Raw genomic sequence first — 25,755 nt, 5'->3', positions numbered from 1 at the left:
CATTAGGGTTTTTCATTTCTCAACAAAAACGCCTTTTTAACACAGAATAAAAAAGACAAGACATCAAACTTTGATAAGAAATATTGCGAGTATATACCACACTTTATAAACAATACTTAAACACCAGGACTCATAAAATGTACATTTTTCAGATGTGGTTTCTCCCGATCACGTTCAATCACTGAGGTGCTCTCGCGAGAATCACAGTGACGACAGAATCAATGGGACGAGCGGAATGTGTGCTTAACACAGCTGTTTTGAAGGTAAAAATGTTATCCAACTCTCGAAAACTGAATTTAATCTGCTTTTAAAAGTTTTAAGTTTCAGTTAGCAGTTTAAAAATGTGTAACTGAATGTCACCAGACAGCGCCGAGAGGGCTGTATGCAATCTACCGTTATATCTTCCTTAAGTTAGAAAGATTAACCTGAGTTTATGGAATGATCAAATACGATCCTTGAAATACTGAGTTAAATACAAAATGATTGCATGCTGAAACCCACGTGCGCTTTGGGCACTCCCGGTAAACGTCAAATGCTGACGCGACATCCGGGCACCTAATGCTAGTGATCGGGCATGTTTCTTTCCACAACACAGCTCGGGCTGTCCTGTGTCAGTTTTCACGTTACCTGTCTAGATATGCAGTATGTAGGTAAGACGAAACCGATAAGAAGCTATTCAATGCGAATGAATCCAAATTTATTGACATTGTTTGTTATTGACCTCCACAGCATGCCCTGTGAGGTGAAGCCCAGGTTCGTGGTTCTGTACGGATCTCAGAAGGGACAAGCTCAGTCCTTGGCAGAAGGAATAGCTGAGGAGGCACAGGAGCACGGACTGGTTGCTGAGCTCAGCTGCTTGAATCAAAATGAAAAGGTATCTACTACTGAATATTCTAACTATTTTTATTGAAAAAGGAACATATGTACAGCCCTCTCCCATATAGGTCTCCACGTTGACACTCACAACAGTACCTTAATTTATCTACCTTTTTGAAAACAAATGTTTATAATTTGCTTTGACGGATTAAAGAGAAGAAGAAGAGAATAACATTAAGCAAGAAAAGATAATCAGCCGTGGCATTAGTGGAATATTATAATGACATAAAGAAAAGTATTAAGGAGGACAAAAAATAAAAAGAAAAGGTGAGGGTTTTGGCAGGAGAGAAAGAGGGAGAGGACGACATCACTTAAAGAAAATGACAGAAAAGAGAAAATAAAAGGGTTGAAAGGATTTGGAACAAATAGATCAAAGAAATAAAACCAGATTTATTAATAATTTCAAGTGTAAATACATGAAAATAGAATAAAAAAAATACAACAATTAAATTCAAATTAATTACATTAAAATCAATTCTTAAACACACAGGGAGCCCAAGGACAGGAGTGATTTGATGTTGTCTGTTAAAACCAGTAAGAGGCCTGTATGCAGGCACATCTGTGTAGGATGTGTAGGATTTAGTAAAATGTGCCATTCAATGTTTCAAATGCCCATCATTGATAAAAACACATCTTTTGTTACAGTACAATTTGGAAAAGGAGACTGCCCCAGTTGTGTTCATTGTGTCTACAACTGGAGATGGAGAACCTCCGGACAATGCCCTCAAGTTTGTAAAAAACATCAAGAAGAAGACTCTCCCTACTGATCACTATACACACCTGTGTTATGCACTTTTAGGTGAATTATCAGTTGTGCTTTGTGCTTTGTATAGGGGAACTTGTTATGCATATAGGTGTAAATGATTTTTATCACTGATCAGTGTTCACTTTTTGGAGGGTTGGTTATTCAATGCATCTTTAATGTTGTTTTTCCTCTGCCTGCTCCAGCTTTAGGAGACACAAATTATGCAAATTTCTGTAACTGTGGGAAGACAATTGAGCGTCGTCTACAGGAACTTGGTGGCAAACAATTTTACGCAACAGGATACGCAGATGATGGTACAGGGTAAGTTCTAGGAATATACTTTCAGAATCCTCCACTCACACCTCTGTTGCTTTTTCTTGTTACACTCCTGTTTGAAATCTCATGGACTTTGTTCTTTCAAGGCTGGAGGTGGTAGTGGATCCTTGGCTTGAAGGTCTGTGGAAAGCAATCAAAGCTGCCTTATCAGAAATGGCTTCTGATAGAACTGGTTACTTGACAGGAGAAGCCGGGAATTCACCAAAGGATGCTCCTGATTCATCCATTCCAGATGTCCAACTAAGCCTTTTAAGCATCACTGACCAGCAGAACTGTATATCAGCCAAGTCATCTGTGGAGACTGTCTCTGAATTAGCATCTGCTGCCTCATCCTCAGTTTCAGCTTCTACTACACAGACTGCTGTTACTGATCTGGGGCCAGCCTCTCCTTTGGGAAATGACAGGTTGGCTTCCCAGCTTCATGATGCTGCCAGTGTTTCTAGTTCAAAACCAGGGACTCAAACCACAGAAGCTGGAGTTCCCCCTGTTGCACTGGCAGCCTCACTGACGTGCTCCCTGCCACCACTGTCTGAGTCTTCTCTTAATGTTCCTGCACTGCCTCCTCCCTACCTGGATGTCTCTCTTCAAGAAGTGAACTTTGTGGAACAGGTAGGGAATGGAAATCCTTATGAAGACAGTTCATAGATATAATCTCTGAATGCCATATTCGTCCCTTCATCTTACAAATATCTTCCTTTAGATTGATGGCCCGTTGAACAAAGAGACTCTTTCTGAGGTTCCTGTATCCAAGGCAGTTCAGCTGACCAGAGGTGACTCAGTCAAAACAGCCCTTCTCTTAGAGCTGGATATATCTGTAAGCATCACAGACTAATAATTCTTCTAAAACTGGAGCATAAAATTGTCCTTGTAGTTGAGCTCAAAATACACATTTCATCCTTAGGCGTATTCGATGATGACCTATCAGCCAGGGGATTCGTTTGATGTGTTCTGCCCAAACAATGCCACTGAGGTGGAAGACATGCTCCACAGATTGGCCCTACATGACAATAGGAATCATCAAGTACACATATCTCTGTGTACAGACACCAAGAAGAAAGGTTAACACACTACTCTTCTCTCTGAAAATTGAACAAACGCTCAAGAAAATGACTTTTGTCTACTTAGTTGTGACAGTGTTTTTTTTAAGGTTGGAAAATGTGCTTTTCTCCTTTGCTACAGGTGCTCAAGTGCCTCCCTACATCCCCCAGAACATTTCTCTGCTTTATCTGTTCACATGGTGTCTTGAGATCAGAAGTATTCCGAAAAAGGTACCGTGTCCTTTTCTACTTTGAGGCTACTATATGTGTAATCTGTCTTTTGAAACCTGTTTTTTTGTTATTAGCCACCCTTTTTTCTATACAGTGAGATTAGAAAAAACAATTTAAAGGTCACTTCCCAGTAATTTGATGTTTCCCAAATGCCTATTAACCTCCCCCCAATTGAAAATGTCCATGTAGACAACCCCACATATGTAACTTAATTAATATAAACAAATTGCATACATACTAGCAAATGGCAGAAAAGTGGGGGCAAAGTTGTGTGTAGTTGGGTAAAGAGAGATGTTTTAAAGCAGTAAGATGAGAGGTTGGAGTGTACTGGGCAGAGTGTTCCAGTCTGATGGTGCGTTAGGTTGAAAGACTCATCACCCGGTTTCTTTAAAAAATTCAAGGAAAAAAGACAGGAAAGGGTGTAGAAGTGTGATCTATGTGATCACACACAGATATGTCAAAGGATGTATCGCAGCTTACAGTTTTACACCCTTTAGAGTGATTTAAAGCGCCTAATAGAAAGTGACATAAAAAGAAATATGATAAAAAGCAAACTAAAGTATTACGATTTGCAACATTTTGAAACATGAGATGAGAGAAAAAAAAGTTATTAAGCAAAATGAATCAACAAAATAATCGAACAATTTGGGTCATTACCATAAATTATTAACTAAGCACATCTACCCATCTGGCTGTGCTTTCCATTCCAATGTTCACAGATTCACCTGCTGGTATTTCTTTAATCAAAATGAATTGTGTGTAGCCGTCCCTTGTAGTAACCTTGAAATAAGCCTCACAGTCTCAATCGTGTTTGCAGAACTGATATTTTTTCACTACTCGAGTGGCATCAAAAAATCTGATTTGCGATTGCAAGTTTGGGATTCATCTGGATGCATCCAAATAGAATTAAAACATGGCTGCTCCATCCAACAGGTGCAGCGCACACATGCTGAGTGAGAAAGCATTGATTATAGCAACTTAGTGTGCAGCTTGTTTGCCTCAGTTTGTTTTCAGGCTTGTGACTGAACCTATATGTCACAGTGTTTATCTACACATTTGGAGTATGGAAAGATATATATATATATATATATATATATATATATATATATATATATATATATATATATATATATATATATATATATATATATATATATATATATATATATATATGTGTGTATATATATATGTATATATATATAAAGTGGGAATAATGCTTACTCATGTTTAAAATATTGATGTAAAGTAACAATTAGGGATGGGCCTTAGAAGCAAAAGAGCTAGTCAATATTCGCTTGTTACTAGTCCAAAATTACTAGAAGACCCCCCTCCAAGCTGCTGCCTCTGCCGCTGCCCACCCACATACACGTACCTCCCAACATTACACATTACACTGACTCAGAGGGAGTTGGCTGTTATGCACTGGGCGTTGATCATTTAAATTATTTCTTAGGTGATGAAGCCCACCATTGACTGTCGATCTGCAGGCTGTGCCACACTTTCTGCTGCATGCCTCGCTGTCACATGGCTGTGCATAGTTGTTGACGACTTGTGACATACTAGCTTAACCTTGCAGAGTTAGCAGTGCACCTCATTTTAGTTTTGTTTTTCGAAGGAGTTCCCACACTTCCAAGTCTATTTTCCAGTCTCTTCGTTCTAAAAAACTGTGACCTGCTGCAGACAGGACAAAGCCATCATCACATGAACTATTTGATTTTTTTGATGTTAAGCAGTATATGAATATTCAAAAATCATTGCCCATCCCTAGTAACAATGCAGGATGCCCATACTAAACAGTGTTGGGGTAGTTACTCAAAAAAAGTAATGAGTTACAAGTTAGTAACTTCTGTTAATTGTAATGAGATTACTTTAGTAGATGATGCATTTGAAAAGTAACTTCACTACTAATTACTCTACTTTCTAATTTTTTATGACATAATTTACCACGTAGACACAAGGACAAACATTATGACCCTTTCTTCACTTTATTCTCGATTTTCAATAAAGGATGTCTCTTAAGCCTTAAGTTTATTATTTTTCTCTATTCTTGGAAATGGTCTTTTGAATATTTGATTTGACAGCTCGTTCCTCTTTAGGGTCAGAACAATGCTGCCCAGGCTAAAAATGCTTTCAACTGGTGCCCTTTGTGGTGAGCAGGATGTTTAACCACACGTTTTCTAGAGTGGTGCTGGGCGGTCTAATGCTTCAACAGGCTGCTCATTGAGTTAGCAGCAGTTGAAAGACACCTTTCTCCTGGGCATAAAGTGCATTTCACACCAACATTTTTGTCCTTTTGAGCTATGAATTGAAAGTAATGTCAATATTGCCACTGGCTGAACCCCGTGTCCCTGACTGTCCATTTCCATTTTCATTTTACCTCTTTACTACATTTACTTCGCATGTGCACACCAGCAGCTACATCACAACTCGGTCTCTGTGGCAACGCCCCCCCTCCTTTAAGTCGTGAGCTTTGTCAGGCCTTCTCTTTTAGCTGGCTCTTTGGCGTGTGTGAGTGCAGCCTTATTTCTGGACATACTCATTATTCTTCAAATTCCTAAAGATAAAACAACTGTGGCTAATCAACTTCCGAACTCTTGTGTGACCTGTTTCTAATTTTCCTTTTTTTTCCCCTGTACAAATTAAAAACTTAATGAAGATATTTGTTTTGCAAATTAAATTCCTCATTTAACAAAAACATTTCAGTCCGACCGAAATGAAAATCATTCATTTGCCTCCGGCACAAGCTTCATCATTAGTTCAGTGCTCTGTGTAAACAGCACACTAAATGGTGAGAGGAAGATGAAATGTAAAATGTTTAATGTGGAAACAATCCATTATCTTTTTCTAGTAGACACAATATTTAAAGTGGAGCTGCACAGAATGTTGAATTGCTTTTGTTTTAGGATAGATATGATAAAAGTAGCTAAAGAAACAGACATTTCGAAAACACAACTCCTCATTTCAGCATTGATTTGTCCATATTGAACAGGAAATATGTCTGGAAACTTTGTTACATCATAATCATAGCAGCAAGTGGAGTCACTCTCCAGCTGTTTCCAGTACTTGTCTCTTTTTTACCTCTGTTATTAAATCCCATCGTGAAAAAAAGATGATTTCATGTGAAAAAGTTGCCTTGAGACTTACAAGGCAGTAAGAGTTTTATTTTACAACACCTGTCTGTGTAATACAAGCAGTTAATCTGTTCTACTAAAGCATTTACAGCCTCCATAATCTTTATACTCCATGATTTTTAGTATAGTGAAAGAAAATCACCTCGGCCTCTTAGGAAGAACAATTCCCAACAATTTATACAACAGCATTAAATTCAGAATGATAACCTGACATGGCTCACCTTTTCTGCAGAGACTGATGTGAGCAGTTTTACTGAGGCTAACCAGAGACTCAGCCTAATACTGACACTATTTTTGACACTAGTGCTGAAGGGTTGTCTGAGCTGAATGAATAGGGGGCTGTGATAATAACTCTTCCAGTGAAAGCTACAAGTACATGCCAGTAATCTCTCCTTATGTGCTCTCATAAACTATAATGAATCACTGAAATTATACCAAACTCTTAGGCATGACAAATATTCAGAGGTTGTGATTATTATATCAGAGAGATGAATGGTTGTGGACTGACATTAAATTAATCCAAAAGTTGTTCAGGAGTTTCATTTCAATATTCTCTCCTGATGCTTTTAATCCTGTTAATTTACAACGAAGCCAACTAAGAGATTAACAATAATTGATGCAATGCCAGTTCAACATCAGCAGAAGCTTCTGCATATTTATCACAGTAACTGATTGCATTAATTGATTTAGATGGCTTTTCTAAAGGATTACAAGAATGCCTGTTTGCTGTGCTTAAGTTGCATTATATTAAAAGCCTCTAAAACATAACAGTGAGAATATGGGGGCAGAAAAATCACCAAGATAGAATGTATCTGATATCATAACTGGGCTTGTCAAATCTGAAAGTCCATTTCTCCTTATGGAAGAGGAAACATTGAAGCATTGAAGATTTTCCAGAAAATGTCTGAAATGTCTCTTTTCTTTACAAAAGTTTAACTTTAAGGAACAAAAACTGTGCAAAATATTCCAGTTCTCTCTTTCTGAGTATATAAAAATACCCATAAGTCACTCTGTATCTGATTTTTCCCTCCCATCAGGCATTCCTTCGAGCGCTGGTGGAGCATACAGGGGACAACGTGCAGAGGAGGAGACTGCAGGAGCTCTGCAGTAAACAAGGCGCCGCAGACTACAACCTGTACATAAGGGACCAGAGCCTCAGCGTTTTGGAGCTTCTCTCTGCTTTCCCATCATGCTCTCCTCCTCTCAGCCTCCTTATAGGTCAGTCATTTACTCACTCGCTAAGTGATACAGCCAAAACTCAGTTAAAAGCTTCTGATGTTGTAAGAATTACATGAAGGGCAGCTTGAAGACCGCTGTCTTAACTTCACATCACAACTACTTTTGGATTTCACGTCACATCAATGTCACAAAGCTAATAGATACATCTAGTCTTTGCGCTCATCTACTCACAAATGGAGTTAACCATTGTTCCTGCACAACTCAGAAATGTTTCCCTTTTTGGTTTTTGCAATTTACTTTTTTTTAATTAATGCACATTTAATTAAATAAGCAAATTCTAAACCATAGTGATTGACATGAAATTGAGATTCAGTCTGCACCTGTTCAATTACCAGTGGAATGAATAATTTCTGATCTATTTATTTTGCTTTTTAAAAGACCTCAGGTAATAACAAGTTTGTCCCCTGTGCTTGTGATGGAGAGAAGTGTTTGTCGAGGTTATTTTTGTCCAGTAGGGGTCACTAAAGCCCCAGCAAAGGAAGCAAAGTGAGGCCTTTCTTCAGGCTGGTGTAGTCAGTGTTTAATTCCACTGACTGGTCAGACAGTGACATCAGAGGGCTCCCCAAAGGATCAACTCTCATTTCCTTGTCTCAGATTTAATGACATGTAGCTCCATTGTTTTCCTTCTCAGTGTAAGTGAATAAAAACCAATACTGTAGCTGCGAGTCAGGAAAAGTTTCTCTGTTAATTTATTATCCCTCCCCCTGCTAATAATATTGATCCCTTTTTGCTGCTGTTGGCCATCTCTGCCATCCCTCCCTTGACCCCTTGAGCCAACTGTCTGCAGAAAACTAACATTTTCTTTTCGCTCATTAAGATAGTTGGCCGGCCAGTCAGTATGGATCTAATAAGCTCTGACTGAAACTTAACAGACAGTGAAATTAGTTGGCCACAGCTTAACATGCAAGTTGAGTCGTCCTCTAAAACAGCTGCGTCACAGCTCTCGGCCTGCCCCACTGTCGGTTATTTTTGGTCGACTTGCCAACCGCAGCACCTTTTTTTTTTTCGGTGAACTGATGCAGAAATTGGGAATTGCGGAGAGAGCGCGTGCCCTCGTGAATAATGTGACGCTGGAGGCCCTGCGGGGCAACAGCTGTTATTTCAGGGACAGGGGGAGGTGTTTAGTGGTGGGCCACCAAGCTCTGCAAGGACACAGGCTCCCAGGGTCAGTATGGAGCGTAGGTTAATGGTCAACTCTGACTCAGAGTGTAAAAGTATGCTTCTGCGCTTTTGCACCTTTCCTGGTTCATTAACCCAACCGGAGGGACGGGGAGGTGTTTGCTGATCAGAGTTTATGCTCACTAAATATAAATAATGAGGGGAGTTGTGTGTAAGCGTCTTTGGACAAGTGCATGCTGGGTACAAAAGTTAATGCCGGGCATAAATTGTGAAAGATACCTTCCTCCTGGAGTCAGCTCTCTTGTTGTTATACGGCCTATTGTTTCAGATAAAAACTTTGGGGTCACAGCCCGCGGGAGCTGAATCCTGTCCATGAGCATCTTTTTCAATTTACCTTACTGCAGGGCTTGAATGAAACTGTACCAGGCTGCAGTTTTAGGTCTTTTTTTTCCTCTAAAGCACAAATGCAACATGTCAAAGAAAGTAAAGCAAACTAAAGCAAAGTAAAGTAGATGTGTCCCTTTGCTTTCTCTCCTGGATGGTTTGAAATTAGAAAAGAGAGTCCTGGTCACAGATTATGCACTGCGTATCACATATAGTCTTGAAGATGTAATAAACTGCGACTGAGAGCTTCTTAAATGGTTGCAGAGGGCTGTGAGCTTTGAAAATTTGAAACAAGCTATTTGTAGGTTTAGAAAACGCAGGAAAAATCTTCCCTGGAGGAGCTCATCTTTAATGCTTTAACGCTAACAACCTTTGTAATTCTCTCTTTGTGCCATCTGCACCACAAAAACTACTCATATATCTTTAAAAGTAAAACTTTTATTTTCATCCACATTGCTATCTCATTTTGTTGCACTAAAACGGTACCTATGCATATAAATTGCAGCACAGAGAGTCTCCTCTGATGGAATGGATGATATTGTTGTGCAGTATGATCGATGATACCCCTGAAAATGCTCATTTTCTGAAAAACATATCGGGACCCTGAGACTGTATTTTTTGGAACAGAGACCTTCTTTTTGCAATACATATTTTACGATGCGTCCTCAAGCCACTCACTGCAACAATAAAAAACAAAGCTTTGCACTCAGAGGTTTTAAAAGTGATATATCCTTTTGTATCCAGCGGCAGTATCATCATGGCGCAGTGATGCGAGATGATGGATTGATCGTCCTCTGTTTCGGACATGTGCTGTCACTCTGAGACAGAAAAGCAGCAGCTCGAGCACAGTGCTGCAGCAGAGGATTGTGTTAACGTACATGATACACCCTCTGATGGAGAGGTGTGTGTTTCCCCCTGATGGAAAGCAATCGTGGATCTGTTGTGTGTGAACATTTGTTCAGACAGACACTGCTTCTATTCAGCTACTTACCCCTCTGTTATTAGAAACATTCATTATTTTCATCCTCTCCAGCCTGTTTCTAATTATTTCTGAAAATGTATTTAAGAAATGAGCTACTCTAAGTTACATCTACAGCACAGGAACATTGATTTTATCAAAGCCAGAGTGATGTGTAATCTTGGCTCTCCTTGTAAATTTGTCTGCCCTCTGGTCATTAATACATTTTTGGCATCCATGCTTAAAGATGTGGATTTCTTTCTAACAGTAAAAGTTCTCTAAAATTTAGCTCCTATTTCCTTCAAACATTAAATTTTAAACATCTTCCTCCCAACATTAGATATAATTAAGCTGACTTTTTCACTTTGTGGGTTGTTGTATTTGGGTTAAATGTTTAAACTCTCAAATATGATGAATTGTTTCTGTTTACTCTTAGATGATGTGTGGTTGGTTAGCAACAAGAAGATAACACCTGTCGTGTTATGCAAAACTATTATTAGCATTTTTTGATTATTTCTTAACAGATTCAGACAAAGTAACAAAAAACAACAACAAATTATTAAATAAAATATATGCCACCCCCATCAAACATATAACAAGGTTCACTTTAATACTGTTTTTAATTGCATGCAGAAGCAAAACATAAGTAAAAAATGTGGGATTCTGTTTTCCTCTATCAGGCGTTTTGAAGTAACCTCAAATGTTTGTGTGTGCACCAAGCACCATAAACAAACTTATTTTCCAGATCACTGAGGACGCACTTTGAGAAACCTCCTCTTCTTCTCTCAGACTGACTTACAACCTAATTTCAAGATGATATGGTAAAACAGAAAGTCTCACAGGAGTGCTTAAAGATTTTACATCTTCGAAAGATCAGAAACTTATTTATTTTTTTGATTTCTATCTTAAATATGAGCTGTTTTTTTCTTGGTGAGTTCACATACCCTTGCTGAACAGTTTTTTTTTTCTTTTTGGATGTTAACTCCTTTATCTTTCCTTAATGATGTCAGAAGTATGGATGAATCTTAAGAGCAGTTGTTTTTTTCCTTCTTCTTTCAAACTGTCTTTCAAACTCACTTTAATGTGTTTAATGCATCACCACTATAAAAAAAAAAAGCCCAAACATCCCAGCTCAAAAAGATGAAACGAGTGTCAAAGTGCCGAGCTGTCTTGCTAACACCCTGAGCTGTTTAGATGTCAGAGGAATCCAGAAAAAGAAGAGACAGCAGATTTAGTCCAGCTGTTGGTCTGCCTGTGCAATTTAGCAGAAAAATGTGTTATTGTGAAGCCTCAGCTGGTGCATATGGTGCAGCTTTACTTTTCCAGGTCCATCCATCACTGAGAAAGAAATAAAATGTAAGAAAGAACATCACATAACTCCCAATCATTTTTTTTAAGCCCAATATTTGATGGTGGTCTGAGCGTAGCAGATTGCAAATGTTGTGACGGGGTGAAAAGTTATCTCTAACTCTAATAAGTTTCCTGATTTCTCTGACACATCCTTACTGAAGTAATTCACGCCACATATTACCCAAAAGAGGGCACCTTCATGCCTGGCATTGAAATAAGCTCTGCATAAGCAATCTGTTTCCTACTGGCTCCACATCTGGACACTTGGGATTCCATAACCCTGAGTTAGTAATTTCATAAATATAGAAGTATGTCCTAGAAACAAGACTGGTACCTGTGTGGGGGTGGCTGTGGAAAGATTGGTGGGTGGGACGTCTCGATGGACTTGGATGACTTTCACTTATTTAGCCTCCTCTCTGTCATGGGTGTCTGTGTAACATAATCTAAGCATTTCAGCTGAGTGATTGACAGTTGTGCTTGCTTTTCAGAGCATTTGCCGAAACTGCAGCCCAGGCCTTATTCAGCAGCAAGGTAAGGTGACAGAAAATAAGAACTGCATGAAACTTTGAAAGGATTTGCTCTTATAGCATATACATTGATAAGAACAAGTACACTGCAACACATCAAGTCAGAACTTACTGTTTTAATGCATCATAAATATGAAAATGCATCTGAATAAATTAGAATGTGGTGGAAAAGTTAATTGATTTCAGTAGCTCAGCTTAAATAAGTGAAACTCGAATGGTGATTCCATAGTCAGAGAAACACATTTTGAGCATTTGCTTCTTATAGTTGTGATGATTATGGCTTACAGGTAATGAAAACCCATGATTCACTTCTTAAAATAATAGAATATTACATTAGACCATATATTCATAGTTCAGAAATGTCCCATTTCTATGCACTCAATACTGGGCTTTGGTTCCTTTTGCATGAATTTCTGTATCCGTGCTGTGTGGCATGGAGGTGATCAGCCTGTGGCACTGCTGAGGTGTTATGAAATCTCAGGTTGCTTGATAGCAGCCTTAAGCTTGTCTGGGTGACAGGGTCTGGTGTGCCATTGTCCTCTTGAAATTGCCTCAAATTTTCTGTACTGGGTTTAGGTCTAGCAAGTTTGCTGGCCTGTCAGGAACAGTAATATCATAGTCATTTAACCAGCTTTTGGTCATTTTGGCAGTGTGGGTAGGTTCCAAGTCCTACTTGGAAAATGAAACCAGCATCTCTGTAAAGCTTGTGAGCAGAAGAAAGAATAAAGTGCTCTAAAATTCCCTGTTAAGCAGATAGTTTAGATGCAATACCTCCTTTAAGGAAAATGAACCAAAAACAGAACTGACTTGCTGCTCTGGCAGCTAATTTTGGTTATTACACACAATTAAGTCCTTCTTTATTTCTTGTAAAATCTTTAAAGAAGATGTAATATCTTGACCTGTCAGGTGAATCAGGCTCATTAAAAGTAATTAGATTTTAAACTTAGCAGTGAAGGGATGGTGGTCCTATTTCCTGAGCATTATGAACATGTCCTTGCTTTAGGATAGGCACACATTATAATTTTTTATAAATTATAGTCAAGCATCCTTGGCAGGTTGTTGTCCAATAAACAGATCACTCTTTTAGTAATTCTAAAAACTTGGAAGATATGATGAAGTCAGACTCTGCTGTCTGTCTTTTTGTGTACTGATGATTATTTATGATGCTCTGAGTTAGTAATTGATACATCTCATTTACTTGGAAACAAAGCTCTTTTATCATTTTCTCATCTGCAACAAAAATATGACTTCTGTAATTCCATGAGTAATGGAATGAGTTAGTATGATTTATATGTCTTCTCCCCCAACTTGAGCCAATTCATTGTAGGTTGTTTCTGGAATCCAAAGATCATCTCCAACAAAGAAAAATCTGAATCTGGACTCTGTGAAAAATTAAAACAAGAGAGACTTCATGAATTTTCATCTTGTTAAGTCAAAGACCTTTAAAGATGCTACAGAATGTTATCACACTCAAAAAATAATGATTTAATTTTGATTTTTATGTTGGCAGTGAATGTGAATAAATATAAAAACAAGACTTATCAATTGCAAATGTAGTTGCTTGAATCCTCCGACCTCATTTATTAATATTTTATACACTAGAGTTCATCCTAATGAATGAATCAATCAAGACTTCCACATTGTTTTTTCTTTTTGGCTCCTTCAAGGCAAGACAGTCAAGCTCACATAATAATATTCTTATTTTCTCACTACTGGCTGCAAGGGAATACATTGCTTTCCACTGGAGATGTGCTATTTTGCCCACTTCTTCACAGTGCTGGGTTGAGCTCTCAAATTATGTCACATTTGACAGGGTTTATTATAACATCAAAGCGAGCCTCCATGAATAATATAAAGGGTGGCATATGAGTTTTGAGTTTTTGGAGACTCTAGAAACTATTTTAGAAAAAGGAATGAATCAGCTGAGTATAGGTGTATGTATATCCCTTTATCAAAGCCTTGATGTTTCTGTTCATGTATGCTTTTGTTTTGGTGTGAATTAAAAGATGTTGTGAAGCCTCCTGAATGCAGAAAAAAAAACTTGTGAAAACAACAGAAAGTAAATTTTATGTGGTGTTTAGCCAGGTGAGCTTATTTTAAATAGGCTCAAGTGTTCTATCTTTTTCCCCACTTAGTCTGCCATTGATTTGCTCTTCCTGTTAAGCTAGTGCCCATTAGGTTTGCTTTAAAGCTCATGTGGAACAGCAACATCTAAGGCAATGTCAAAACTTCTCCTCTCTTCTCATTAGTCGCTCACTTAGCTGTGTGTATGTGTGTAGGTGTATGTGTTTGTGTGTACTAAGAGATAAGGAGTGGACAGCAGAGACGGTGGCTGTAGTTTATCAGATGGTGCAGAGACATTAGAGGCCTGCATTATTGATGCTGTGGTCAATAGAGGTCTCTGGTGGCCCACAGGAACTGGAGAGTGAAGGATGAGGGAGCGTGAGAGTTCCTCGGCCAACAGAGGAGACCAGAATATAGAGGAGGGAGAGGGAGTTTTATTGAAGCAAGACGAACAGGAAGCTATTTTATTCTCACCGCTAGCAGTATTTTTTAGTCCAGAATGAGGCAGAAGTCATGTGTGGATCATTAAGCACAGCACACTTAACGTTATGAATGAGTGTGCTGGGATGTCAGTCATAAAGGTTCGGTGTTATGAGCGACTGCATGATACATCCCACCAACCTCATAATTCTAAGACCTATTCGATTAATGCCCCAAAATATGGGCTGTCAAGCTAACAGAAAATTAAAGCAGTTGGCTTAAATCAGTGGAAAGCTTGTTCCAAATGCCTATTTTAAAGTGGTGGCTGAACAGTTAAATTAACAAGCTTAAAGCTATGAATGAACAATTGTGGTAACTTGAAAGAGCAATAGCAGTCAAAAGACTTAGTTTAAATTCATGGATGAACAGTTGAATTGGTTTGCATCAAGCCATGACTAAGTCTTCGAGGCCAAGCTTAGCATAACTTTAAGCTCCAACTACAGTAATACTTAGAAAATGACATGATTAGCATAAAATAACATGTTAGCAACTGGAATTGTTAGCCTTATTTGAATACATGTTTTGAGAAGCTAGCATCAACATATGTACAAAATAGGTATTCATGGAGAAACTAAAACAGTGTAAAGTAATAGCTGAGGGGGTTAAAGTAGTTAGCTTAGATGAATAGATCAACTGTTAAGTTGATCTATTCTATTCTGTGTTAGGATTTAGTGTTCAACCAACAGGTCGATCCCTAAGCTTAAAGTTATCATTTTACTGATAACTTAAGTTTAGATAAATTATAAAAGAAGTTGGCTTAATTTATAAAAGAATAGTTATTAATAGATAAGTTACGTTTTTTTAAAGGTAAAAAGTAATGGGAAACTATCTAATATAGCTATATTCAGTTTTTGAAGTTAGCTTTATTTAATCGATAAATTACCAAGATTTTTAGCAAAACAAAGCGAAAATGTAGTTTAAAACAGTAGCTGGAGGTAACAGCTTAAATATTTGGCATAAGGTAATAAAAACATGGTTGAAACATTTACTTAAAAGAACTGGAAAAGAGATAAGATGGCTGAGAGATAATAAGGTTATCTTAAAGGGAGACCCTCAACCCCTCTGTAGTGGTGAGATAATATGAAATGTAAACTTAACTGTACAAAATAATGATAACTGTGTGATATTATATTGACATCACGTTAACTTTTCATGTGCTCAGTAGTAATTATGCCATCCAGTTTAAAATCCATCCAGACACATATTTGAAAAATGACTGGTGTTGATGAAGTAGTTCAATAGCTGCCTTGGCACGCCTGCTGGGCCAAGTAAGACAGGAAATCATTGGAAAACACCATTATAGATCATAATTAAGCACATTTCAGTGCCATATCCAAATTTGAGGGTGGTTGTAACAAATACTGATGGTTTCTTATCACTCTCTGTTGGAAAAAGATTTCATTTTTGTAACAGTAGATTGAGTGGATCACTTGAAAAAGTTTTGTTTATTCTTTGAATGTTCAGTCCAATTTAATGTTGGTTCCAGACTGTACTCTTCTGTTTTCTCTTTGCTTCTCTCTGTATGTCACTCTGTTTTTCACAACATCTCCCTGCTTGTCTCTTTTTGTGTTTCTTACACTCTGTCTCTCACGTTGTCGTTTTCCTCTGTCCTTACCCACCTCCATCTCAAACTCTCTGTGGTACCATTTCTACAGCTCCTGCCTCAGACACCCAGGAAAGCTGCATTTTGTCTTCAACGTCGTAGAGTTCCCAGCATGCTCTTTGCGACCTGCGGGAAGGCAGGGCTTGTGTACTGGTTGGCTGTTTGACCTCATCAGTCCTGTCCTGGATTTCTGTGGGAAAGATGAATCCTCCAGCAGCCTGGCCCTGCCAAAGGTAATGAGTACAGTGGAAAATGGCGAGTTGAATGTAGGTTGTGCAAATTTGTGATCACTTGGCCTTCACAGATACATTTCTTTACTGGTGCTCATATTTTCTAGTAGTTGTATTCAGGTGCTGTTAAAGTTGTAACCTCCTCCCACACATAGAGAGAGAAAAATACAGACACACATCCTGACTGGATTAAAATCCTGCGAAGCATTACTTTACCATACGTTCTTAGTCTTAGTTTTGTATTTTGAAAAATACCAAGAGAGCTCGACGGGCTGTTCTCTTTCAAATACTTCCGTCCAAGATGTTCTGTATTCAGAGGGAAGGTTGAGAGGTGGAGCAGAATACAGGAGGATTTTCAGTGTTTCTTCAATCTGCAGAACAGAAGGTATATTGCAGCCAATGCATTTCAGCCACATCTTTTATATTCCTATGGAAATGATTTTAATGCATTATAGACCAAAAAGAACAAGCCTTAGGCCAGTTGTGTGTGATTAATGAAGGAATTCATTTAAGTCAGAGCAAGTAAATACTCTCTCTCAAAGACTTTATGGATTCCAGCTGGAGCTCATGAGTTTTCCTATTAGTATGTCTTAAGAATATTAAGTAGATCAATTAATAGATTGGTAAGCCCACAGCGGCTTCTCAGCATTGTTGTAATTACTCTCATTATTTAAAATTCTCACTAATGGCCTTTGACCTCAGATCCATGTGAAGTTGAGACCGAACTGCTCCTTTCGGCCACCGTCTGACCCGTCGGTGCCCTTCATAATGGTTGGACCCGGCACAGGGGTCGCACCCTTCATTGGCTTCCTCCAGCAAAGGTATGAAAAAATTAAATATACACTTCAACATCATATTGCACCAGGACAAGTAAAATTTTATCAGCCGACACATGCTGCCAGTAACAGTTGCCATCTTTCTGATTGTTGCAGTGCAGCAGTCGGCAATAAATGACTTCTCCCCAATACTTTTTTTTTCTGTTAAGTCTAATTTGCAAGTTATGAAGCAGCCATGTTTGGATCAAAAGCAAATTAGATTTGCCTTCCTGGATTCCCAGTTTACTTTGGAGACAGAATGTCTATGAATGTGGTGTTAGTAGAATAATGAAAGAGAAAAATGGTAGAGATTTGGGATAGACTGATTATTGGCCAGGCGGATTATTTGGGCCGATATTTGGCATTGTGAGGCATATCGGCATTGGCCTTTTTTTAAATCTGACGGCCGATAAGGTACAAATTTAAAACTGCGTTGTTGCGGCTCTAATGCAGCCGCTCCGCTGTCTGCAGTCACTACTCAGTCCCCAGCACTGTCCCAACCAAAGTACCATCTGTTGATTTCAAGCAGAGCCATGGCTTGGGAAACAGCCATCAGCAGTGCAGTTATTACAGTTATTGCGGTTACACTGAAATTTTGGAAAACTTTATTTGCTGTCGAAAACTTTAGCTATTTATTTTTTGAAGTTTGCATTTAACTTCATAAAACATGTTGCTAGGCCTGGGAGCTGTTTATTAAACTCATGCTTAAAGGTATTTGAATGAAGTTTGGTGTTGGAGTTTGTATTGTTCAAAATTTTGACACCAATATTTGCACTTAGACTGCAGGTTAATATGGCCTTCAAATATTGGTCATCGGCCTCCTTGACTACAAATAATCAGTATCGGCCTGGAAAAATCCGTATTGGTCTATCTCTAGTAGAGATTAGATGTGGGAAATTTTTTTCTAACTCTTGGGTTTAGAAGATATTGGGTTGTCTGATTGTCCAATTAGAGACACAGCTCAGCTCATGTAGCTGATGGGCGCCTTGTAGCTGTTAGAAAGAAAGCTCAAACTCTGCGTCATATCTGTCCACCGATAGGGTTCATTTCACTGTTTCAGGAACACATGGGTGATGAGACTATTTACATATTTTGTACAGTCTCTGGTGGAGATAGACATCCAGCAACAAGTTGAGGGTCAGTTTTAAGCTCTAACCACACACTTAAATCTTTTGTTCCTGCTGCTTTAAGACTGTATAACAGCTCAGTCTGAACATGTGCACTTTTTTATTTTTTATTTATTTACATTTATATCGTTAGTAACTTTTTTAACCTGTTTTTGAATGTGTATTTGTGTTTATGTACAGCTGCTGGACAACTGAATTTCTCCAACGGGGGATCAATAAAGTATCTATCTATCTATTTTTAAGGACTATGGCCTCTGCATATAGGTCACCAGTGCGCCTTGTAATGTTACACATGTGATGTGATATGCTGCTTGAACAGCTCAGGTCAATATCTCTGTCAAGCATCAGAGCCGTGGGACTTGTAATTCTGTTTGGCACACTGCGACAAGGGCTACTTCAGCCAAAATCTGCATCCAGTAATGAATATTCAAAATGTTCAAGTGATGTTAAGTGCACATCATCCAAGCCTATTTTTAAGTAATCTGCAGAGACAATCAAATGAGACCCCGCTCGAAGGCCATAAAAGTCACCGTCATGTTCCTATCACGAGTCAAGACAAATCTAGCTGTGAAGGCCGTGATCACGTCAGGGATTATTTCAGATGCCTCACTCGTCTGAAGAGGAATAAATCAAGCCTTCTCCTAAGCACAAGTTTATGACTCTTCTAGTAATGAAGAGCCAGGAGTCAAAGCGGCACATGGAGCGTTATTGATTTGGAAGTAAAAAAAAGTCCAGCGGTCCGCAGCGACGTTGTTGGAGTGAATCATTGCTTGTTAATTGCCAGCAAGGTGGTGTGTGGATATTGACCGTTGGCTGAGTACGCTGTACTTCTCCCGCGGCTTGTTAAACCGTTGCTGTCGATCTAAATGTTTGAGGAGCGCTATCATTTGGTAGAAACGTGACACTTTGCCTAATGTGCTGATCCTGATTTGACGGCTAAATGGAGATTGCAAGAAGATGATCTGTCAGAAAGATTTTGCATGATTGGAGTAGCTGCCCCGTCCATGCTGAGGCCTGTGTGTTGAAGCAGCTCTACTGCCCTCCATGACTTGTTAGAAAGCAGGGTGAGCCTTTTTAGTCAGACTGACATCTATAACTCTGGGGTGGCTTTTTATAAATGAGGTTGTGCCCCAGTCAGGTCCAATTGTCTCTAAATCCCCAAGACGTGAGCTCCGTTGTGGCGGTTGGCATTGGTGGGTGATAGCTCTGAGAGGTGACACGGCACCAGCTGGAGTAATGGCAGCAGTGGATCGTCTGTAGCAGATTCAGAGGAAAGATGAGCGGCCATGTGAGGTGAGGAGGTGTTTGCGCCTTTGGGATCCAGGAGCACTTGAGATAGCACACATTTTTAGACTGACCTGGTTCTACCTCTCGCAGACAGACACCTCTTCTTCTAATGATCAAGGTGGAGCCAGAGGGAGTGTACTCTGGTGGAGGACTGTGATATGAAGCTATCAGTCATACTTTGATCCTCACAGTGCTGTCCAAACTTTGCCCTCTTTAATATTAGACATCAAGATACACATTTGAATGTGTCATTAATGGTGTGCACTTGCAGATGGTTTGACAGGGAAGCAAAAACACCAACACCTCGATTGATTTTCTTGGGAGCTTTGGTACAACTAAAACCTTCAAGGCTCTTCGGTTTTTGATTTCCTTTTCTTAAATTTCATATGTATTTTTTCTTTTTAAGAGGCTTTTGTTAACAGACTTATCAGCTCTGTTGTCTCTCTGTCCCTCCTCCTTCTGCCTCCCTCATCCTCTCCCCCGCCAGCTGCGTATTGTGCTGGAGGATTGTACAAACCTGTCATGGAGCGCTGCATTATACAGAATCCAACTTGAGATTCTAAACAAAGCCTCGGCGGCTGACGCTGCACTCTGATAGAAGATAACAATCACCAGTTTGTCAACGGGACACCGTATCTGCCTCCAGGCCTAAGAAGGGTCGTGTTAGCAACAAAACAACACCAGGGACGCTTCGATTTGCCTACCTCTCCCACCCTCACCCTCCACCCCTGCTGTTAATCGATGGCTGTTTTCAAAAGTACTTTGTATGAGTTTGTAGCACGGGTAACAAGTGGAAGAAGAGTCTTTAAAGGTCAGAGGCTCACTTGGCGGTACCAGGAGATTTTAATAAGCCCCCCTGGTACTGTGGTATTGATTGCTGTGCTTTTGAGTGGAAGGATTTCATAGATAATGTGATTTTCAGTGCGTTTCTATTTTGCCAAGAGCAGTAACAGTTAAACAAATATTGTATTTTTACTGAATGGGTAGCCTGAAATAATCTCTTTAGAGCTCTAACAAGCTTTTCCTTCTGGAAAAAGAAGCAGCTCTCTCAGTTTTACACTTTGGTTTAAAGTCGTGCTTGGCACATTTAGGACGACAACTTTTATTAAAGTTTATGGCAACAGATATTGAGCTCTCATTATCAGGCTAACCACACAGCTGATTACAATTAGGCTTCAGCGTCTTGCTTCTCAGCACCTTCCTGTATTCAGAAAACATTCATAATTCAGCTCGTTGTTTATATATGGGTGTAATTTTGCAGTGTAATTTCACTGATTAAGCCTCAAGCTGTTGTTGGATTTAAGCTTCTTTTTGTCTTGTTGTTTTTTCATGCCCAAAAAGCTGCTCTGTACCTCTTGCACGGAGCTGCAGAGAAAACAGATGATAGATATGAGATAATTGGGATGTTTACCAAGTCTTTCACCCCAGCCTTCCTCACAGTTTCCCCCTCCTGCTGATCATCTGAATGGCGCTGAAAGGCAACCGCTTCTGATTCCGACCCCAAATGGAGTGCTCTGTAGATGCTGCCTCCCCCCCTGGGATTGTATCGCAGGCTGTTATAGTGTGGGCATGTGATGTGATGTGATTTGTATTCAGAGAAAGGCGCCGGTGTGGTCTGCTTAGAATGGAATCCAGGTTTTTCATATTGGTATTGATCCCTTTAGGGCAGGCAGCGAGAGGAGAGAGACGAGTCCACTAAAATGAGTTTACTCCAGGCTGTTTGCAGATCAGAAGAATCTGGTCCAGGATGCTAATGGACGGGATCTGAGCGTTTGGATCCAGTCAGCCAGACAGCTCTGTTACCAAGACCCAGACAGAGAGGCACAGTTCAAACAAACTTCTTCTGCAAAGTATTTTCATTAACCGGTTAACTTTTCTTTTAATTAATCAGGGAGATGCTTTGTTCATGGTATTCAGACTTTACATTGATTTAGTTTTCTCACCAAGACTAATCAGTGCAGAGCTGCAAGTTTGTAACTTGTAAATAAAGTTCACATTCAAGCCTTAGTCCAGAGAACATCAGATCTTTCCACCCTTCCACTCCTTGTACTTTAATCATGCTGTTAGAAAAACAACCTGCTTACGTATAGCTCGATGACCTCAAATGGGTGAGAAACTCTATTCTTTGTTCTTACGTGAACTTCTTCATTTTTACTTTGGTTCCTTTAAGAGAGGTTGAGGACTACATGGAAAAGCTAGTGTTTTTCTGGGATACTCTGTTTCGCATGAGCTCTTGTATCCACAGTTGTGAGGATGTGACTCTTGACAAGGTGTGTTTGTTTTGAAGCAAATTAATGGCAGATCTTCCTTTTTACACCACTTTTCTTTGTCAAAGACAACTTTTTATCAATTACAATGCATCTAGGTTATGTATCTATTAATAGTTACATAGTGCTACTGTTTGATATGCGACAACAAGCAAACTTTGTTAACTCGGTTTGTTGAGTCGTTTATATTTACGTAGTAGTAAATCCTTTTTACGCAATTGGTGGTGCTCTAAGACGTGTCTGTAGCGTGTAACATTAGTGAATCCCAGCTATGTCTTACCAGTGCTCATCTACCAACTACAGCCATTTCCAAACATAGCTTCACTCTTCATTTTATTGATAGACTCTCAAGTTTGAATACACCGCTGCAAAATAACTGCTGCATGTGGGTTGGAATCAACAGTATCATTTGTTTTAGCCTTTAGCTTGTGCTAAAGTGGCATGCTCTGCCACTCTCCTGTTTAGCTTTCTTCTGCTCTTTTGTCCTTTTTCTGTCTGACAGGTAGGCTCTTGTATCTACCATCACTACAAAATTAATCACAGAAATTGTTTTCAGCTGAGAAAAACAGATCTCTCTTCTCACTGCCAACTTTACCAGTCAGCATGGTGTTATCATTGGGACTTTGACATGCTGTAAATCAATATGGTCATGTCTGACTCAATTGGGAAGCCAAGAAATAACATTTTTTAAATAAAAACTACTGTGGTGATGATTATCTAATCTTAAGTTGCGGATTATGATCAGATGTATATCTAAAAGTGAGACTTTTGTAAGATCACTTGGAAAGTCTTCACAGTCTCTTTAAGTTTCTCAAAAAGAGTAGTTACTTTAAAATCACATTGAATGATTACATTTTACAAGTTTATTCAGTATTTAACTGATTCACCAACAGCTTGTCCAGCAATATAAAATAAAATTTATCATTTTTTCTCACTTTAAAGTACAAGTTTTTTATTTGCTTGAAAACCCCATGTACCAGACAATAGTTGGCTGTCAACACTACTTTAAATGTGACCTGATGCATGAGATAAACATCACACTGTTTTAACACAGCTGCTATTATCACCACCACTTAAAGTTGAAATGATTTCTTAGCTAGCATCAGCTTGGTGCTGCTCTCACCAACTCAGCTGCCAGTGCCTGGATTGCAGGACAGTATCTTGCTCCGTGATTCTCCATAAGAGATAGTCGAGGCACAGTAGCTCTGCAGGCTATTCTCACATTTGTGCCTAGCCTGTGTCATCATTTCTTCTCTCAACATGAGCCTTGGACAGAAACAAATGTTTTTGCTTCAGTATCAACAGGCAGGGGTGAAATGTGGCTCTTTTCAGCAGAGTAAGTTAATGTGACGTGTGATCAGGTCGTCCCTGGTGTTTTTTTGCTGTCCAGAATTAATCACCATTGTTTTGTGGGTTTGATCAGTCAGAATCAGGCACTCATCACCATCAGGTTATGAAAAATGGTAATGACTCATCTTGGGCCAGGTGTGTGAACTAATTTCGCAGGCAATGAAATGCTTTCTGGGAATTTTTTTATTGTCCTCTGTTCCACTCACTGGGGATCTCTATGAGCTTATTTGGTTTTTTTTTTTCTGTGTTCCTAATTTTGCCGGTAAATAGCTCTAATGAGTCACTCCATGGCTTCCCGGTTTGAAAGGAAACATGATGTGGAAGCATGTGGCTACCTCCTAGCCATTACCTGTGAAACTGGAATATAACTTAATGTTATATACTGTTTGTTGCTGTGCATGGCAGCTCCTGACTCACTTGAGGTTATTGTGGACTAAACAAGGACTAAACTAAAGATGACTCTGATGTTTGAAGGTGATCATTGACGAGGTACTTTCAACATATTTAAAAGCTCCTTCAGGGAGTTTGGCCTTAGTGCTCTACTGAACAACTTAGAAGATCCTTTGTTCCAGCAGAAGGCAGATGACCCTTGATTGTAAATAACGTTGTTTATTTATATGGGTGACAAATGAGTTTTCCCACAGGGGATTAATAAAGTCCCCTAATATTATCCAATCTAATCTAATAAGAAACACTAATCCAGCTCTCATCTTGCACAAACATTATTGTTTCCTGTGTATATGAGTCCTCAGTGGTATGCATTCGGCCTTCACACAGCAAAAACTGAAATCTAAGCAAGTGTTTTGTCTTATTTTCAGTAGAAATTCTCTTATTAGACTTACAAGCTGCATGTACCTGACAAGTGCTGAGAAATGTTTTATTTCAAGATATTAAATAAAAATAACGTCTGGTTTGCTTTAAAATAAATCTGCTGATGGGGTTAGAAAAATAAGCCTGTCAAGTTTCTTGAAATGAGAAAAACTAAACAGGAATATTTTTCTTTCACTTCTTGCAGATCTTTTATTATTTACAAGTGTACCTGGTATTTTCTGATCTTTTTTGTCAGTTTTGTCTTTTGTTGTCTTGTAATAAGATGTTTTTGTGGACGTTTTAGACGAGTTATTATTATTACTTAGCGTTATAAGTAGGGATGCGCCAAATTCAACTTTTCTGGCCCAATACCAATACTGATACCTGGGTTTTGGGTATTGATAATACCGATACTGATGCTGATACCGATACCAGTTGTAAAATAACAATCTGCATGCCCTACTCTGGGATAAGACTGGTAATGCTTTGAGTAAAAGACAAAAAAATGAGTACATATAGAATTAGCAGCAGCTTGGTTAAAATAATGCTTCAGTGACTATTCAATGTAAAATTTTATACCCTGTTGACTAAATCATAGTTCATCCTTAGGGGCCGTTTACACAACAACGGTCTTAGGGTGAAACGCAAAAGTTTTGTTGCGTTTCAACCTCGCGTTTACACGGAAACGGCGTTTCAGCCGACCTAAAACGCAAACTTTTGATAAACGGCCTCCAGCGTGGGATTTTTCTGAAATGCTCCTGACATCGTTGCAGTATAAACAGTAAGCCGGCATTTTCAGTGGAAACGCTGATGTCACACTCCGCCTGGCGCGCGCGCATACAACAGGACAACAGTCCCGTTGTTACGATCGTCGCGAACTACCATGTTGTGCTTGTGCTGCTCAATCTGCTGTATCCGCTGACTGTCTTCATACAAAATGTGCTGTTGCTCAACTTTTTAACTTAGTATTCCACAATACACCAGATGATTGGCTCAACTCTACATCGGTGGAGATCTCCCAAAAGTGGCTTCTGGACAAGACAGTCATAGCACCACCTGCAGGCCTGGCATGCTTACTACAGCGATTTCAGTCCCTGAGCGTTTCCGTGTAAATGCAGATTTTTTTCACTGCGTTTTCACAGCATTTTAGTGTTTTCAGATGAAACGTTGTCGTTTTAACGGGGCCTTAGTGTCAAACTCGGACTGATCCTTTCCCACTGATACCCGATCCAGCTTTGAGGGGCTGGATTGGGCTAATACCTGATACCAGGATTGGGTATCGGTGCATCCCTCGTAATAAGATGATTTTACTAAAAAAACAGGCCAAACACTTGCTTAGATCTTTGTTGTTTCAGTGCAAGCTGAAGGTAATGTCAGTGGGCCCACCTGTTGTTTCCTCACTGATGCTATATCTCCCAGGTGCTGCTCCCTGACTAACTTGCTTTCTGTGCGCTGACATGTCCCTACATCAGTGCTTTAATGACAATTCATTTATAACATGCACCAGCATAATATCCCGACCCTGTGGCTCCTCACACCTGTTTGAAGTATCTTAGTCACTTTCGGTACCCCTCATTTAATCAACCATTAGCCTAGCTGGGCTCACCCCCAAGTCTGACAGCAAGTATTCTGCCATGCCAATGTAGAGAGTGATTTTGACATCACAAAGAAAAACATGTTCAGATACGCAGCATTGTTAAAATGATAATTAATTTCCTGTAGCTGGAACAGAACTATTTATCTATGTATCATTTCAGCGCCAGAGTAGCATAGTTCCAAGTTGGCTGCC

The 25,755-nt window shown here is 39.3% G+C and overlaps 1 protein-coding gene across 2 annotated transcripts in view; it reads left to right on the top strand.

Moving 5' to 3' along the window:
• The first annotated feature begins 46 nt into the window (after positions 1–46).
• The window catches only part of mtrr (5-methyltetrahydrofolate-homocysteine methyltransferase reductase), a 39,280-nt gene continuing 13,571 nt past the window's right edge, over positions 47–25,755 (top strand). The window contains exons 1-12 of one of the 2 annotated variants that reach the window (XM_074693112.1): positions 47–263; positions 730–874; positions 1,522–1,675; positions 1,825–1,942; positions 2,044–2,566; positions 2,658–2,771; positions 2,859–3,015; positions 3,137–3,225; positions 7,394–7,574; positions 11,895–11,937; positions 16,133–16,313; positions 17,013–17,131. In XM_074693112.1, the coding sequence (XP_074549213.1) occupies positions 731–874; positions 1,522–1,675; positions 1,825–1,942; positions 2,044–2,566; positions 2,658–2,771; positions 2,859–3,015; positions 3,137–3,225; positions 7,394–7,574; positions 11,895–11,937; positions 16,133–16,313; positions 17,013–17,131 (1,823 nt within the window). In that variant the 5' untranslated portion in view covers positions 47–263; position 730. Of the gene's footprint in view, positions 264–286; positions 651–729; positions 875–1,521; positions 1,676–1,824; positions 1,943–2,043; positions 2,567–2,657; positions 2,772–2,858; positions 3,016–3,136; positions 3,226–7,393; positions 7,575–11,894; positions 11,938–16,132; positions 16,314–17,012; positions 17,132–25,755 lie in introns of those variants that run through there. The other variant, XM_074693111.1, reaches the window with a different exon arrangement.

The sequence above is a fragment of the Halichoeres trimaculatus genome, unplaced genomic scaffold (assembly GCF_033239565.1).
Source record: "Halichoeres trimaculatus isolate MK-OKI-2021-1 unplaced genomic scaffold, fHalTri1.1 fHalTri1_scaffold_18, whole genome shotgun sequence".
In the NCBI taxonomy this organism is placed as follows: Eukaryota; Metazoa; Chordata; class Actinopteri; order Labriformes; family Labridae; genus Halichoeres; species Halichoeres trimaculatus.
The sequence above is the reverse complement of the archived record's forward strand: the minus strand, read 5'-3'. Positions and strand labels throughout refer to the sequence as shown.